This window comes from Coregonus lavaretus, assembly GCF_964263955.1.
Source record: "Coregonus lavaretus genome assembly, chromosome: 31".
Taxonomy (NCBI): Eukaryota; Metazoa; Chordata; class Actinopteri; order Salmoniformes; family Salmonidae; genus Coregonus; species Coregonus lavaretus.
Genome location: NC_140018.1, coordinates 19,627,986 through 19,643,675, shown reverse-complemented (window position 1 = coordinate 19,643,675; position 15,690 = coordinate 19,627,986). Strand labels below are relative to the sequence as shown.

General features: G+C 41.4%; 1 protein-coding gene across 1 annotated transcript; it reads left to right on the top strand.

Annotated features, from left to right (window-relative positions):
* Nucleotides 1-11,635: 11,635 nt before the first annotated feature.
* LOC311106470 (uncharacterized protein) lies at nt 11,636-14,464 on the top strand (the record flags this gene model as incomplete). The annotated part of the gene is made up of 4 exons (XM_084148805.1): nt 11,636-11,692; nt 11,940-12,128; nt 12,413-13,111; nt 14,274-14,464. Exons 2-4 carry the CDS (start codon nt 11,945-11,947, stop codon nt 14,462-14,464), a joined length of 1,074 nt encoding a protein of 357 aa, XP_084004931.1. The 5' UTR covers nt 11,636-11,692; nt 11,940-11,944.
* Nucleotides 14,465-15,690: the final 1,226 nt, after the last annotated feature.

Here is a 15,690-nt window from a genome sequence, read left to right as displayed (position 1 = left end):
ATTTAGACAATGCCATTTGAATAATTGCATGAACATAGAGAATGGGATGATAATGGAATCACATAAACAACACTCGTAAGCACCTGGAAGCTCCTATCCCCTTTTTAAACTTTAAACCTACCCTGCATTATGGTAAAGGACCTGTGCAGTCTTGCTATAAGACCAATGCATGAAGAAGATGTGTGTATTGTCCTTGCAGACATCCTTCAAGTCCAAGCCCGCCTGACTGTACTCTTAGACATTTAATTATATTGCTGAAGCTAATTCCTATTGAATCCCATTCCCGCCACCAATTTTTTTTTAAATGTCGATACTATCGCAAAATGTTGAGATATGTAAGTCAAAAGATCATATAGGTTTCTTCATTTGTAGCATTGTGTGGCAATTTCTATATATCCACGTTGCAGAGATCAATCAGCACAGCAGGGCAAAAGTGTGGTGAGCTGGCATTTGCCCCAGTACTTTAACTCTTTTTTTTTTATTTTTTATAAAAAATATTGACAAAAGCATTGAAAAGAGGGACAAAGTACTGTTGTTCTTCGTATTGTTATTTTTTCAACGTTACAGTGTGAACAATGGTTGAAATACAGTATATTGTACATCATTTTATACATTCAAATATAACATGGGAACATGTTTTTTAGAGGTAGGAATGTATATGCCCATACACAGACACAGGTCAAACGTTTTCTGTAAGTCTTCACAAGGTTTTCACACACTGTTGCTGGTATTTTGGCCCATTCCTCCATGCAGATCTCCTCTAGAGCAGTGATGTTTTGGGGCTGTCGCTGGGCAACACGGACTTTCAACTCCCTCCAAAGATTTTCTATGGGGTTGAGATCTGGAGACTGGCTAGGCCACTCCAGGACCTTGAAATGCTTCTTACGAAGCCACTCCTTCGTTGCCCGGGCGGTGTGTTTGGGATCATTGTCATGCTGAAAGACCCAGCCACGTTTCATCTTCAATGCCCTTGCTGATGGAAGGAGGTTTTCACTCAAAATCTCACGATACATGGCCCCATTCATTCTTTCCTTTACACGGATCAGTCGTCCTGGTCCCTTTGCAGAAAAACAGCCCCAAAGCATGATGTTTCCACCCCCATGCTTCACAGTAGGTATGGTGTTCTTTGGATGCAACTCAGCATTCTTTGTCCTTTTTTACCAAAAAGTTATATTTTGGTTTGATCTGACCATATGACATTCTCCCAATCCTCTTCTGGATCATCCAAATGCACTCTAGCAAACTTCAGACGGGCCTGGACATGTACTGGCCTAAGCAGGGGGACACGTCTGGCACTGCAGGATTTGAGTCACTGGCGGCGTAGTGTGTTACTGATGGTAGGCTTTGTTACTTTGGTCCCAGCTCTCTGCAGGTCATTCACTAGGTCCCCCCGTGTGGTTCTGGGATTTTTGCTCACCGTTCTTGTGATCATTTTGACCCCACTGGGTGAGATCTTGCGTGGAGCCCCAGATTGAGGGAGATTATCAGTGGTCTTGTATGTCTTCCATTTCCTAATAATTGCTCCCACAGTTGATTTCTTCAAACCAAGCTGCTTACCTATTGCAGATTCAGTCTTCCCAGCCTGGTGCAGGTCTACAATTTTGTTTCTGGTGTCCTTTGACAGCTCTTTGGTCTTGGCCATAGTGGAGTTTGGAGTGTGACTGTTTGAGGTTGTGGACAGGTGTCTTTTATACTGATAACAAGTTCAAACAGGTGCCATTAATACAGGTAATGAGTGGAGGACAGAGGAGCCTCTTAAAGAAGAAGTTACAGGTCTGTGAGAGCCAGAAATCTTGCTTGTTTGTAGGTGACAAATACTTATTTTCCACCATAATTTGCAAATAAATTCATTAAAAATCCTACAATGTGATTTTCTGGATTTTTTTTCTCGATTTGTCTGGCATAGTTGACGTGTACCTATTATGAAAATTACAGGCCTCATCTTTTTCAGTGGGAGAATTTGCACAATTGGTGGCTGACTAAATACTTTTTTCCCCCACTGTATTCAACCCCTTTGTTATGGCAAGCCTAAATATGTTCAGGAGTAAAAATGTGCTTAACAAGTCACATAATAAATTGCATGGACTCACTCTGTGTGCAATAATAGCGTTTAACATGATTTTTGAATGACTACCTCATCTCTGTACCCCACACATAAAATTATCTGTAAGGTCCCTCAGTCGAGCAGTGAATTTCAAACACAGATTCAACCACAAAGACCAGGGAGGTTTTCCAATTCCTTCCAAAGAAGGGCACATATTGGTAGATGAACAGACATTGAATATCCCTTTGAGCATGGTGAAGTTATTAAAATACACTTTGGATGGTGTATCAATACACCCAGTCACCACAAAGATACAGGCGTCCTTCCTAACTCAGTTGCTGGACAGGAAGGGAACCCCTCAGGAATTTCACCATGAGGCCAATGGTTAGGCCTACTTGAAAATCTATGGGAATACTTAAAAATGGTTTTCTAGCAATGATCAACAACCAATTTGAGATAGCTTGGAGAATTTTGTAAAGAATATTGGGCACGCATGCACGCTGACTTCGGTCGGCAGTTGTACGGTGTTTCCTCTAACACATTGGTGCGGCTGGCTTCCAGATTAAGCGAGCAGTGTGTCAAGAAGCAGTGCGGCTTGACAGGGTCATGTTTCGGAGGACGCATGGCTCTCGAACTTCACCTCTCCCGAGTCCGTAATGGAGTTGCAGCGATGGGACAAGACGAACTACCAATTGGATATCATGAAATTGGGGAGCAAAAGGGGTCAAATAAAATAAAAAATTAAAATGAATATTGGGCAATGGTTGCACAATCTAGGTATGGAAAGCTCTTAGAGACTTACCCAGCAAGACTCACAGCTGTAATCGCTGCCAAAGGTGCTTCTACAAAGTATTGACTCAGTGGTGTGAATATTTATGTAAATTATATATTTCTGTATTTCATTTTCAATACATTTGCAAAAATTCCTAAAAACATGTTTTCACTTTGTCATTATGGGGTGTTGTTTGCAAATAGGTGAGAGAAAAAAATACTTTCTGAAGGCACTGTATGTGGGATATCTGCACGGACCCAGTACTGAATTACATGGAAGTTAGCAGCCCAATAATAGAACTGGAAATTAGGTAGGACCATGCCCCCTAAAGGTTTAGGCCTTTGCTGGTACACCTTGCGGATCCTTGGACTTGTTTTATTCCAAATGAAGTCTGAGATAATCCATCAAGTTTGCAGAAAAAATATTTGGGAATGAAAATAGGTAGGAGAATGTAGGAATGGTATTCATTTTAACAGAGTTAATTTGACCAGCTAATGATAGCAGGAGTAGTGACCATCGTTCAAAATCTTGCTCCACTGTAGTAAAGAGAGTAGTAAAATTAGCCTTTAAAAGGTTATCAAGTTTGTCCGTAACATGCACCCCCAAGTATGTACATTTGTTGAGAACTACTCTGAAAGGCTGCAGCATTTAAAGGGAAAAGCTAGCTCTTATTCAGATTTAACTTTTAACCAGAGACTAGAGCAAATGCATTAAAAACAGACAGATGCAAGTGGAGAGGTGTATAGTAACTTGATCCAAGCAATAGATTTTTTGCCAAAGCCAAATGTCTCTAAAGTATGAAAAAGGTAGCCCCACTCCACTATCAAAAGCCTTCTCAGTATCTAAATAGATTAGAATGATTATACATAACATTAAAGAGTCGTCTAATATTTGAGAAAGAATGTCTATTTTTTATAAAACCTGTCTGGTCAGAGGAAATAACAGATGGTCAAACCGACTCCAAACGCATAGTTAATAGTTTAGCTAAAAGCTTAACATACACATTGAGCAGTGAGATTGGGCGATAGGACCCGCAGGAGAGAGGATCTTTATTATTTTTCAATATCAATGAAATGGAGGCAAAAGTACTGTTGTTTTGACAAATTTGCCTCATGATTTGTCAACTCGGGCACAATTAATCTGTGCTTCAGTCTGATCAACTGTAGCCTACTGATTGACAACCACAGCTGCAGATAGGCTTCTCTAGGCTATGTGCTCTGATCCTATCTGGGCCAGGGGAAACAAAACAATAACGTCATGTATTTAAAGCCTAAAATAGGCCCAGTTATTTGTGTTAAAAGAAAATGTGAATGTGATCAAATTTGGTTTATATTCAAACTTCGGGTGGCTAGGCTACCTAGGCCTTTTAAATAAAATATTAGTGACTGGAATTAATCAATCAACACAATAGTGATGACATACTGTGTGAGTAACTTTTTAATTACAGATGCAAAGGCCTACATGATGTACCCCTGGTTGGATGGTTGGATCAGAATAGCTGTTATAATCATTGGCCAGTACGGAGAATTAAGTCCAAATCCCTATCTCCATCCATGGCTAATTTAGGAAAGGGGTGATTACGACGCAACAATTCATATATAAAAATAATAATAATTGTTCTGCTTTTGATGTGATGTGATTGGTGTGAATCCAAATCCAAACTGGCTTCCCTTTACACTTTTTTTTGCGCCAGGACCATTGCGCCAGGACCATTCACAGTTGAGCTCACTCAGTTTGGCTATTATTTTATTTAACAAATGTATCAAGGGAGGCCAAATGCTCGCTGGCTTCCCTTGCATTCAATGCTATGGGCGACAACAATGTCATACTCTTTTTGACCAGACAGCATCAGATAGGTGGGCTACACATACTGAGAATAAGGGGCGCTGTTTCGATTGCTCTGATGCTTTCTCTGGTGAGAACATTATGAACTACAGAGAGACGAAAAATACGTTATTTTATATATTTTTTTCTTGGTCCATTTTTGGGTGAAGCCTGGCTTCCCTTGGCATCCATGAGTACACACCACTGGCCATCAGTGAAACACCAGGAGTGAGGGAATGGGAGGCCCCTAGTAAACGGTCAATTTGTTCCTAAGGCAACACGTTTCCTGTGCATATATGGAAGTCCCCAGACAAATCTAATGTGTGCCGCATAGCATCAGCGATTTACTCACTTTTTTTTAAAAATGACTTTGATATTCAGTAAAGGTTAGCCTCATTATGTTGCCCAATAGTATTTTATAACATCAAAGTAAAGCATCACTGCTTTGCATTCAGCTGTGTTTACTCAGAATCACAACATGGAGGTCAAGGTTTGTGGAATACAGCAGGGAGAAACTTCCGCTAGAACACAGAAAGGATGTTATTTTGACAAGGCTAATTGATTCTAAGAACACTTCGAAGTGAGAAATAATCATAAAACTTTTTTCTCCTTACATTTTACATTTTAGTCATTTAGCAGACGCTCTTATCCAGAGCGACTTACAGTTAGTGAGTGCATACATTATATATATATATATATATATATATATATATATACATTATATATATATATATATATATATATACATTATATATATATATATATATATATATATATATATATATATATATATATATTTTTTTTTTCATACTGGCCCCCCCCGTGGGAATCGAACCCACAACCCTGGCGTTGCAAACGCCATGCTCTACCAACATCCCCTGCCGGCCATTCCCTCCCCTACCCTGGACGACGCTGGGCCAATTGTGCGCCGCCCCATGGGTCTCCCGGTCGCGGCCGGCTACGACAGAGCCTGGATTCGAACCAGGATCTCTAGTGGCACAGCTAGCACTGCGATGCAGTGCCTTAGACCACTGCGCCACTCGGGAGGCAGGACACTGTTTGTTCTTCCCTTACATAAAATACTTTTATTAATTTTTTTCCTGGCTGCTGCCAATTTTCAGCAGAGCCTTCACTAGTGATGATAAAGAGTAAAACATGATTTTATGAAAAGGACTGGAGTTACTGTAATGTTTGTGGAATATATATAAAAAAATCACCTTTATAAGAAAGTATTTGCAGGCTAAGAATAAAATAAAATTCCTAATGTGATGAGTAGCCTAAGCATAAGATAAGATTCGGTAACAGTAGTCACTGCAGCCTAAAGTAAATTTAAATAAATGTGCCTAAATTATATAATTACTCCTGTCTATACAGAAATAAATCAAATCATTCAAAATACTTCACCAGAGAGCATGACTTAGCCACAGAGAATCGTTAGCTTCTTTTAAAGTTGTGGATTGTTTCAAATCACAAGTGTGTAGGCCTATAAGCCTATGCCTGGTTGGAAAGCCCACAATTTGGGCAGTCTGTGTGGCAATAAGCCTTGCTGATTATTCAGATGCAGCTGTCAGTGAAAAGTAATGCATCTAAAATATGTGTGAACATAATGTATCTTCAGTATAATTTGAAATGTTGAGACAAGAAGAAGGGGAGGGGGGTGTATGGCGAAGATATTTGCATGTCTCTCTCCAGAATGTGCTGAGCTGCCTGTCTCCCGCCAATTCTTGCACATTAATTGTTTTATTGTGTTAATTGTTTGCCCTTTGATTTTTTTAATCAATTCCCCATTACATGTCACTAGTAGTAAATCTACTGTTTATCCCCTTCATTTGGTTACATTCATTTCTGTTAATGCATGGATTAATTAGGCCTACAGTCATTTACTGTGAAGTTTACTGTGAAGTTGGAGTGGAGCAGCAAAGGGGGGACCAACTCCATATTAATGCCCATGATTTTGGAATGAGATGTTCGACGAGCAGGCGTCCACATACTTTTGGTCATGTAGTGTACATGTTTGACATGGCAGGAGCAGGCCTTCGAGTCCAGGGCGAGAGAATGCCATGTTCCTTATTTGATATGGTTCCCATTCCCTTTTCGCCAAGTTTAGAATTGTAAACTAATAGAAAATATAAGTGACGTAATTGCGAGCACTGCTACACATCACTTGGGAGAGAAGAGAAAAGGGAAAGAGAGAGGGGAGAGGGAGAGAGACCAAATTTAAACCAACTAAACACTATTGTACAACAGAGCGCGTACGACTGAATAGATATGAACTGAGTAGATAAGAGCATATCATGAGCACACCGCTTTCAAAACAGAGCTGAGAGCTCTCCATGCAGAATGGGCCCCATATATAAATATCCCATGTTTTTTTCTCTCCCCTACCCCTGCCCCAATCCCATGATCATTTATATAAAAAATTCAAAAGAAAAAGTGTTTAACAGTTTGTTATTGCAACAACTAATTCTTACAGTTTTACCATCTCACCAGCAGGGGGTGCTGCAGCACTTTCAGCACCCGTACTTCCAGCGGCTATGGCCTGTGGTGTGATATGTGGCGCTATCAGCACTAAATAAAGCAAATAGAATATTCATGATATATTAAAGGGTTGAAATAATGAACATTTCAGGCTTTAGTGGCTGATGTCTCTTTGTAGTCTGTAACAAGTCACCCAAATCAGGTTTAAATTAATCTAGACCACCTATCTCTGTTGAAATAATTGACAATTGAGTGTTCCATTACTCCTGACTTAGTACAATGTTTGGAAGTGGCCTCTCTGAAGCCATTCTTATAAAAGCATAGATTGTGTTAGTATAGGCTCACATGATGACGAGAGAAAACAATAGAAAGAGAGAAAGAGAGAGCAAAATAAAGAAGAATCCAGTTAAAATCCCTTTCTATTCGACCACAAGCTGCAAGTCCTCTAAATTCACTCCAAACATCCTTCTGCTACTGAGCAGGGTCAGAAATACGTAAACAACCAGCTATGTATCTATTAACAGCAGGAAGCTTAATCCAAACAAGGTCAAGGCCAATAATACAGTTCTCCAGGAGGAAAATTATAGGTAGGGCCAGGCATCTTTAAAAATAATTATCATTATTTCTTTTTTACCCTGCATTTCGATTATCCGACCTCAAGAGGCCGATAAAGCACCTTCTCACACCCCATGTGAATTAATTGTCACTCGTATATACCATGATCATCTAATATAATTATCCAATTAGTCCAAAATAAATTCCCAACCATGTGGATTGACTTCAAATTAAATATTTATCTTAAGGACATTATCAACATAAATATTTAACGTATTGTCTGTTATCAACATTATATGGGAATAATCGGCATTTTATCTAAGCAAATGTAGCCTATTTATGAACAAAGTAGCCATTTTCATTCGCTATAGAAATACATGTAAAAACGTAAATGCTGAGGATATGGCTTTTGCAAGCGCCAACAACACCTCTCGAAAAGGTTGACAATCCCAAAATGCGCGCATTCCTTAAAACACGTCCTAAAGAACTGAGCACATTCACTAGTTTGTTTGTAAACAATTAACACGGTAATTAGCTAACAGGTGTTCTTGTCAAACTGTCAACAGAGTAGCTAGCACAAGATATGCCAAATAAGTCTTAAACCACTTGAGGGCAGATTTGACCATTCAGACACAAGTCACATGGCCAGGAATCAGATTTGTATCTGACTTGAAATGTGACTTGAAATATCCAATTAAATGTGATTTTTGGCTGTTCAGCCTGCAGGGAAAAGAACAGATTTGAATCGGATATGCAAAAAAAATAGTATTTGAGTCACTTCAAACTGCCAATGTGAAAATGGTGGAGAGGATCAGGTTGAGCAAAGTGAGGTGCAGAGTCACTGATCTACAAATAGTATTCCTTGCCAAATAAAAGGCTTTGTGCAATTAAGATTAATATGCTATGCCTCCCCTGGTTTAAGCGATCCCCCCACCAAACACTCACCCACTGCCAGGCATTGAATGATTGATTGGAGACAGCTTGTTCCAATTAAAGAGCCTTTCCTAGTATTTTCTGCCTGCAGCAAACCAAGTGGATAATACTGGAAATACCGTCAAAGAAACCCCCCACAAAAAACAAACAAAACGCCTGGCCCTAATAGCAGTAGGGTATAGGACGGTTCTGAGTGACTGTGGTAATATGATGCTATAGTGATAATACACTTAACCACCAGGTGATGCAAGTGGGCCACAATAACTCCTGAGCTCCAGAAGGTTACATTGCCATGGTAATTGTATTCAATAGGGGTCCTATATCAGATCCAGGGGACTCAAATTGCAGAGCGAAAGATAACCTGAACTTGAGCATGTGAGTAGTAAGGAGGATAATGAGGAAGATCCATTAGTGATAGCAGCACTTGATTTCTCTGTTAAGTAGACAATGGTTGACTCTCTCAGCCATCTAAATGTTGTACATAGGGATAAGGGCTGCCACGCTTAAGTGAGTATCATTAGACACAACAGCTGTCTGCTGAGAACCTAAAGAGCTGTCATTAGGAAAGTAATCTCACATATTTTAATAGGAGAACACGTTTGGCTTTCAAGTATCAAGAGGAAGACGATAACAATAATGAACTCAGATGTATCACACCTCACTTTTAGCACAATGCATATTTCATGCAAATAGTGAGAATAGTCCAATGGCCTCTTAGACTTCTACTTCTCAGACTCCTACTGCTATGTCGGGTGAAATAAAATGAAGCGTTTGACAGTGAAGAGTGGTTTGGAGCATGTTGCTGAGTGTTCTTTATTATGTATTGCATTTTGTGACAAACTGCTTTTCACTGTAGTTTGTAAGAGAGCAGAGCTCTCTCAGAGCTAGTGTGAAGGATGGCATTACCTTCGAGACACAAAGGGGTTTAGGGCAATCTATAATAAAACCATGAACAAACAGTGATTTATTTTATGAAGTAAAACTTGAACAGAACCTTTAGTGCACTGCGACAAAGTCATGAGCAAGATGACAAAGAAGAATGTTTTAAGAATTGCTTTGATATTGTGAAATCTGGTTGGTTAAACCCTCAAGCTGAAACCAGCAGTGAAAACAATCATTTTCTGAGATGTTTAAAGTGTGGGTCTATCCAAACAGAAGGCATTATTATATGTGCATTAGAGCCTACAGCTGTGCAGTGCAGAATAAATACAGTCAGAGTATTTTATACTTTATATGGAGCTAACTATAAGAGCAACATGGAAATGGGAGAGAAATCAATGCCACTCCATTAATTGGATGTAAAGACAGCTAGCTTTCTTGTTCAATAGAGACTTCTCACATCTACGCCTTTACAAGACCTTATACATGGCTGTTAACATCTTCCTCCTGTCAGCATGTATTAGAAACAGAGCTGGGCCACTTGATAGAAACAGCATTTGATCACAATTGGCTGTGATTGGGATACTTCAGGCATTGATTTCAGCCATGCCAAGTGATTGCCCAGCCCACCACATTGAGTTGAGTAGAGTTTGTGAATGACATCATATTGCAGTAAAAGTTATTGTGTGTTAGCTGGGCTTCTCTCTCTCCTCCAGTGAAGAGGAGCTGAGTGGTGTGGCTGCTCATCTGAGCCTTCAGTCAGAACAAATTAATTATGCTGCTACAGATGGCTTCTGTTGTTGTTGGCCAGGCTTGAAAAGAGCTTCATCTTTATCATACAATAAAATCGTCTCACTCAGCAGACGTGTCAATCTGAAGCTATTCTTAACACGTGTGTCGTGTATTAGGATTATGCCTTTGTTAAATGTTTTTCATGAAGAAATTGAATGTTGTTTATGTTAGGTCAAATGTGGCGTTTGTGGGGTGACGCCCCAGGGGAGACGGGTGATTGGACAGCAGAGTCTCTGTAATCCCTCATCACTACTGAGGGAGCTTGGCCTGTCCATATCTCTCTCTCTCTCTCTCTCTCTCTCTCTCTCTCTCTCTCTCTCTCTCGCTCTCTCTCTCTCGCTCTCTCTCTCTCTCTCTCTCTCTCTCTCTCTCTCTCTCTCTCTCTCTCTCTCTCTCTCTCTCTCTCTCTCTCTCTCTCTCTCTCTCTCTCTCTCTCTCTCTCTCTCTCTCTCTCTCTCTCTCTCTCTCTCTCTCTCTCTCTCTCTCTCAGGGTTTCCCAACTCGGTCCTGGCCCCCCCAGGTGCATGTTTAGATTTTTGCCCTAGTACTACACAGCTGATTCAAATAATCAAAGCTTGATGATGAGTTGGTTATTTTAATCAGCGGTGTAGTGCTAGGACAAAAAACTAAACATGCACCAGGACCGACTTTGGGAAATCCTGCTCTATCGCTGCTCTCCCCCTCCCTCTCTCTCAGCACTGGGCCCTGTGTATCAGAGAGTGACATGGGTGATGGCTCCTCTCCTCTCTCCCCTCATAAGGAATTACAGTTGAGAGAGTGACTTATTTTCTGTTTGTGTGCTGCTGCTGGGCTCCTCACGAGTCACATAACCTCAGTTTAATCTCCATGAAGATGGCTGTCACGGTGGCAGGGAGCCATGCCTTCTGAGGTACCCACCATCCTCTCTCTATGTCTTTGACACTCCAGAAGCTCCATGACATCAATCTGTGCGTATTTCACATATTATTCCTCTTGGCACCCCGGCCAAGTCAAACACACTTTACGCTAGGCCCATGACTCTTCACAAACACAAACACGCCCACACACAAATGCAAACACGCACACAAATACAAACACACTGGCACACAGACTCACTGGCACATAGTGACTGGGGCATAGAGGAGTTCACTTGGCGGAGACTTCTCCGTTTGTGTGAGGTGGCTCGGATCCATAATCTGTGGATGCCATCTTTCTCCAGGGACTGTGACATTGCAGAGGTGTTGAGCTGGGAGTTTTACAGGCTGGCTGCTGTAGCTGGTGGGCAGACGTCTGGGCTAATTCACTCTGACTAGCAGGTAGTTACACGACAGCAGAACAGGCAGTTTAAGAAAATCTGACACTCGCTTTGAGAGGCAAAACAAAGTAGACGTCTTAAAGAAGAGGTTTTACTCTGACAAGTCGCACCAACTGTTCAGGTATGTACTGTTGAGAAAATATTGATCGGTCTCTAATAGATAACATTAACTGTAGGCGTGTAGCAGTTCACTCTGCACTTGGATATTTTTTAGAGCATGCCTGCAAGATGTTAATTCTTAATACTCTCATCTAATTTAAATGGGATTATCTTAAATTGAATTTCTAATCATCCTTCCAACATAAACTAAATCATCAAACTTAATCACTCTGCAAGTGCTGAAGACTTTCTTTTCCCTGTGGGGGCAGTAGGCATGCAGCTGGTAGCCTGCTTAGCGGTGCTGGTGCTCTGGGTGGCAGAGGCTGTAGAGAATTGTCCCGATGTCTGTAAATGCACCAAGCAAACCAGCCCTGAAAGGTCAGAGGTCAACTGCCATAAGAAGGGGATGAGGAAGTTCCCCTCCAAACTGCCCCCAGATTCCTGGATTCTTAAAATGGGTGAGTCCACTGTTTGCAATTGTGGGAAAACCACCTTCCCACAAGCCTTGTTAAAAATAGGCTAAAGGATTGAAACTGAATCTCTCATTGAAATGTGATCAATATGCCCCTGATGGTGTTTTGCCAATAACCTGAAACTAAATATAAACTTTTTAAAGTATGTGCCAGCTATTTGTCTCGGAATCGATAGGCTCTTTTATTGACATAACCACAAGAAAGAGGCTGGTCTTACCATTTTCTGTTGTGATTTCTTTCTCATACTATTTCTGTGGTCGATGTCCCAGGCGAGAACAGAATGGTAGACCTCCCGCCAAACGTTCTGAAACCTATCCCCAAGATCGAAAGCATCAACTTGGAACGCAACGTCATCAAATCAATACACCCCCAGGCCTTTTCCGGAGCCCGGAGGCTGATGCTGCTCAACCTGTATGGGAATCAGATCAACAAACTCCCCCTGAAGGGCTTCCAGGACCTGCTCAACCTCCGCTTCCTCATGCTGGGCCAGAACCAGATCTCCAGTGTCAAAGCAGACATGTTCACAGGCATGAGGAACCTCTCAGACTTGGACCTGCCTCTCAACTCTCTGACTGCCCTCCCTTCCAACGCCTTCAAGCCCTTGATTGCCCTCAAGGTCCTGGACCTGGCCCTCAACCGCATCCAGAGAATCTCCACCAAGGGCTTTGTGGGCCTGACGGAGCTGCTGTTCCTCAACCTGGACAACAACAGCCTGAAGAGCATCCCGGCTGGGACCTTCAAGCCTCTGGCCTCCCTGGAGATGCTGGTGCTGGATAACAACCTGATGTCCACGCTGACCTCAGCCACTCTGGAGGGCCTGTCCAACCTGCAGGAGCTCTACCTCAGGAACAATGAGCTGGAGAGGCTGCCCCAAGACCTGTTCAGACACACACCCAAGCTCTCCCAGCTGGCCCTCAGTGGGAACAGGCTGAAGACTGTGGACGGAAACATGCTCACCCAGCTGTCTGGTAAGAGACTGATACTGTTCATCAAACTATTCTATATAGCCTTTTTTATTATATTTGTGAAATATATATGATGTGTCATATGTGTACTTTGTGCGTACCATAGAGAGTTAAAGGTCCAATGCAGCCGTTTTTTTTCTCAATATCAAATAATTTCTGGGTAACAATAAAGTACCTTACTGGGATTGTTTTCAATTAAAATGGTCAAAAAGAAACAAAAATAGCTTCTTAGCAAAGGGCAATTTCTCAAGCAAGAATTTTGCTAAAACTGTCTGGGAGTGGTCTCAGTGGGGAGGAGAAAACTGAAAATGAGCTGTTATTGGCAGAGAGGTTTGGAACTCTCTTTCTTATTGGTCTATTAACTAATTTACCGTATCGTGATGCCACCATGGAAGGCCAAAACTCCATCCCACCAAAACAGGCTGAAACAGCTCTTACACTAAAAGGGCATTATGATAATTTTCACAATTTCACAGTATTATTCCAACCTCATAGTGTGGAAATATATAGGCAACTGCCAAAATAAAGGAAACACCAACATAAAGTGTCTTAATAGGGTGTTGGGCCACCACGAGCCAGAACAGCTTCAATGCACCTTGGCATAGATTGTACAAGTGTCTGGAACTCTATTAGAGGGATGCAACACCATTCTTCCAAGATAAATTCCATAATTTGGTGTTTTGTTGATGGTGGTGGAAAATGCGGTCTCAGGCGCCGCTCCACAATCTCCCATCAGTGTTCAATTGGGTTGAGATCTGGTGACTGATTCAGCCATGGCATATGGTTTACATCGTTTTCATGCTCATGCCCTGTGGATGGGGGAATTGTCATCCTATGGGGGCATAGCCATGGTAGCCAAAATAATGGCCAGAATAATGGCCTGCCCAGCATTTTTATACATGACCCTAACATGATGGGATGTTAATTGCTTAATTAACTCAGGAACCACACCTGTGTGGAAGCACCTGCTTTCAATATACTTTGTATCCCTCACTTACTCAAGTGTGTCCATAATTTTGTTACCTGTATATAAAATGCAGAAAAATTACAGTTCTGACTGCACTGGGCCTTTTAGTTACATTTGGTAATACAAAGTCTTATCCATTTGGATTATGCATCTAATCTGCATCTAATCTGACTGTGATTCTGCGCTACCTCCTACCAGGCCTGAAGGTGGTGTATCTCCATGACAATCCCTGGACGTGTGACTGCAACATCAACGGCCTGGTGCGCTGGATGTCCCAGACCAAGGCCAACCTCTCCCCTTTGGAGTCCCTGAGGTGTGTTTCCCCGGCAGGTTACCGCGACAAAGCCCTCAATAGCCTCAAAGACCAGAATCTACGCTGCCGGGCCTAGACTGAAGCCACACCAACCCCTACAATGTGCTGCAATGCCTGCACTAGAGCCACACCAATCTTTAGTCTGTGCTGCCAAGACTAGAGCCAAACCAACCTTTACTCTACACCAGCATCCTGCATTAGCCACGGTCCTGCTACAGAGTTACCTGTTATACATCACTACTCTACTCAGTTATGGTCCAACGACAGCACAGTTACCCATTTCTGTACAACACCTACACTCTTAGAAAAAAGGGTTGCAAAGGGTTTCTTTGAGGAGGGATAGGGTTCTACCAATAACCGTTTTGATCTGAAGAACCCTTTTGGAAGACAAGGGTTCTTTGTAAGGCAAAGGGTTCTACCTAGAACCTTTAACATCATAAGAACCGTTTTTGGAAGAAAGGGTTCTTTGATAATTATTTGGAAGGCAAGAAGGGTTCTTTGGAAAGCAAGAAGGGTTATACATAGAACCATATATCATATTTCCCACCATGCTCTATTGCAGGGTGATTTTCAGAATTGTTTTAATATCTGTGTTTTTGCATGTACATTGATTGATTAATGTTATGCTACACAAAGATAAATAGCATACATTTTTTTAAAACAAATCTAATCTGTTAGTAGTTGGACTTATTTCACCCGTTACTGAGATGGTTGTTCCAGTTTAGATGATTGAGGTAGTCTCAGTATTCAAACTTCCCTACCCTGGCAGTCATTTTGAATGCAGGTTGAGGGTGAAAAAAAATCCACTTGTTGGATATCCTAACTCTGGCTGGATTCCAATAGGAATTAAACATCACTTTGCAAGCCAGCATAATGTGACTTGCAGGCCTGATGTGGCCTGTAAACCAGGAGTTTCCTAACACCACTGTTAGGGTATAACTAGGCCCTCAAAGAAAGGCCTTATGATATACAGTGGGGAGAACAAGTATTTGATACACTGCCGATTTTGCAGGTCTTCCTACTTACAAAGCATGTAGAGGTCTGTAATTTTTATCATAGGTACACTTCAACTGTGAGAGACGGAATCTAAAACAAAAATCCAGAAAATCACATTGTATGATTTTTAAGTAATTAATTTGCATTTTATTGCATGACATAAGTATTTGATACATCAGAAAAGCAGAACTTAATATTTGGTACAGAAAACTTTGTTTGCAATTACAGAGATCATACGTTTCCTGTAGGTCTTGACCAGGTTTGCACATACTGCAGCAGGGATTTTGGCCCACTCCTCCATACAGA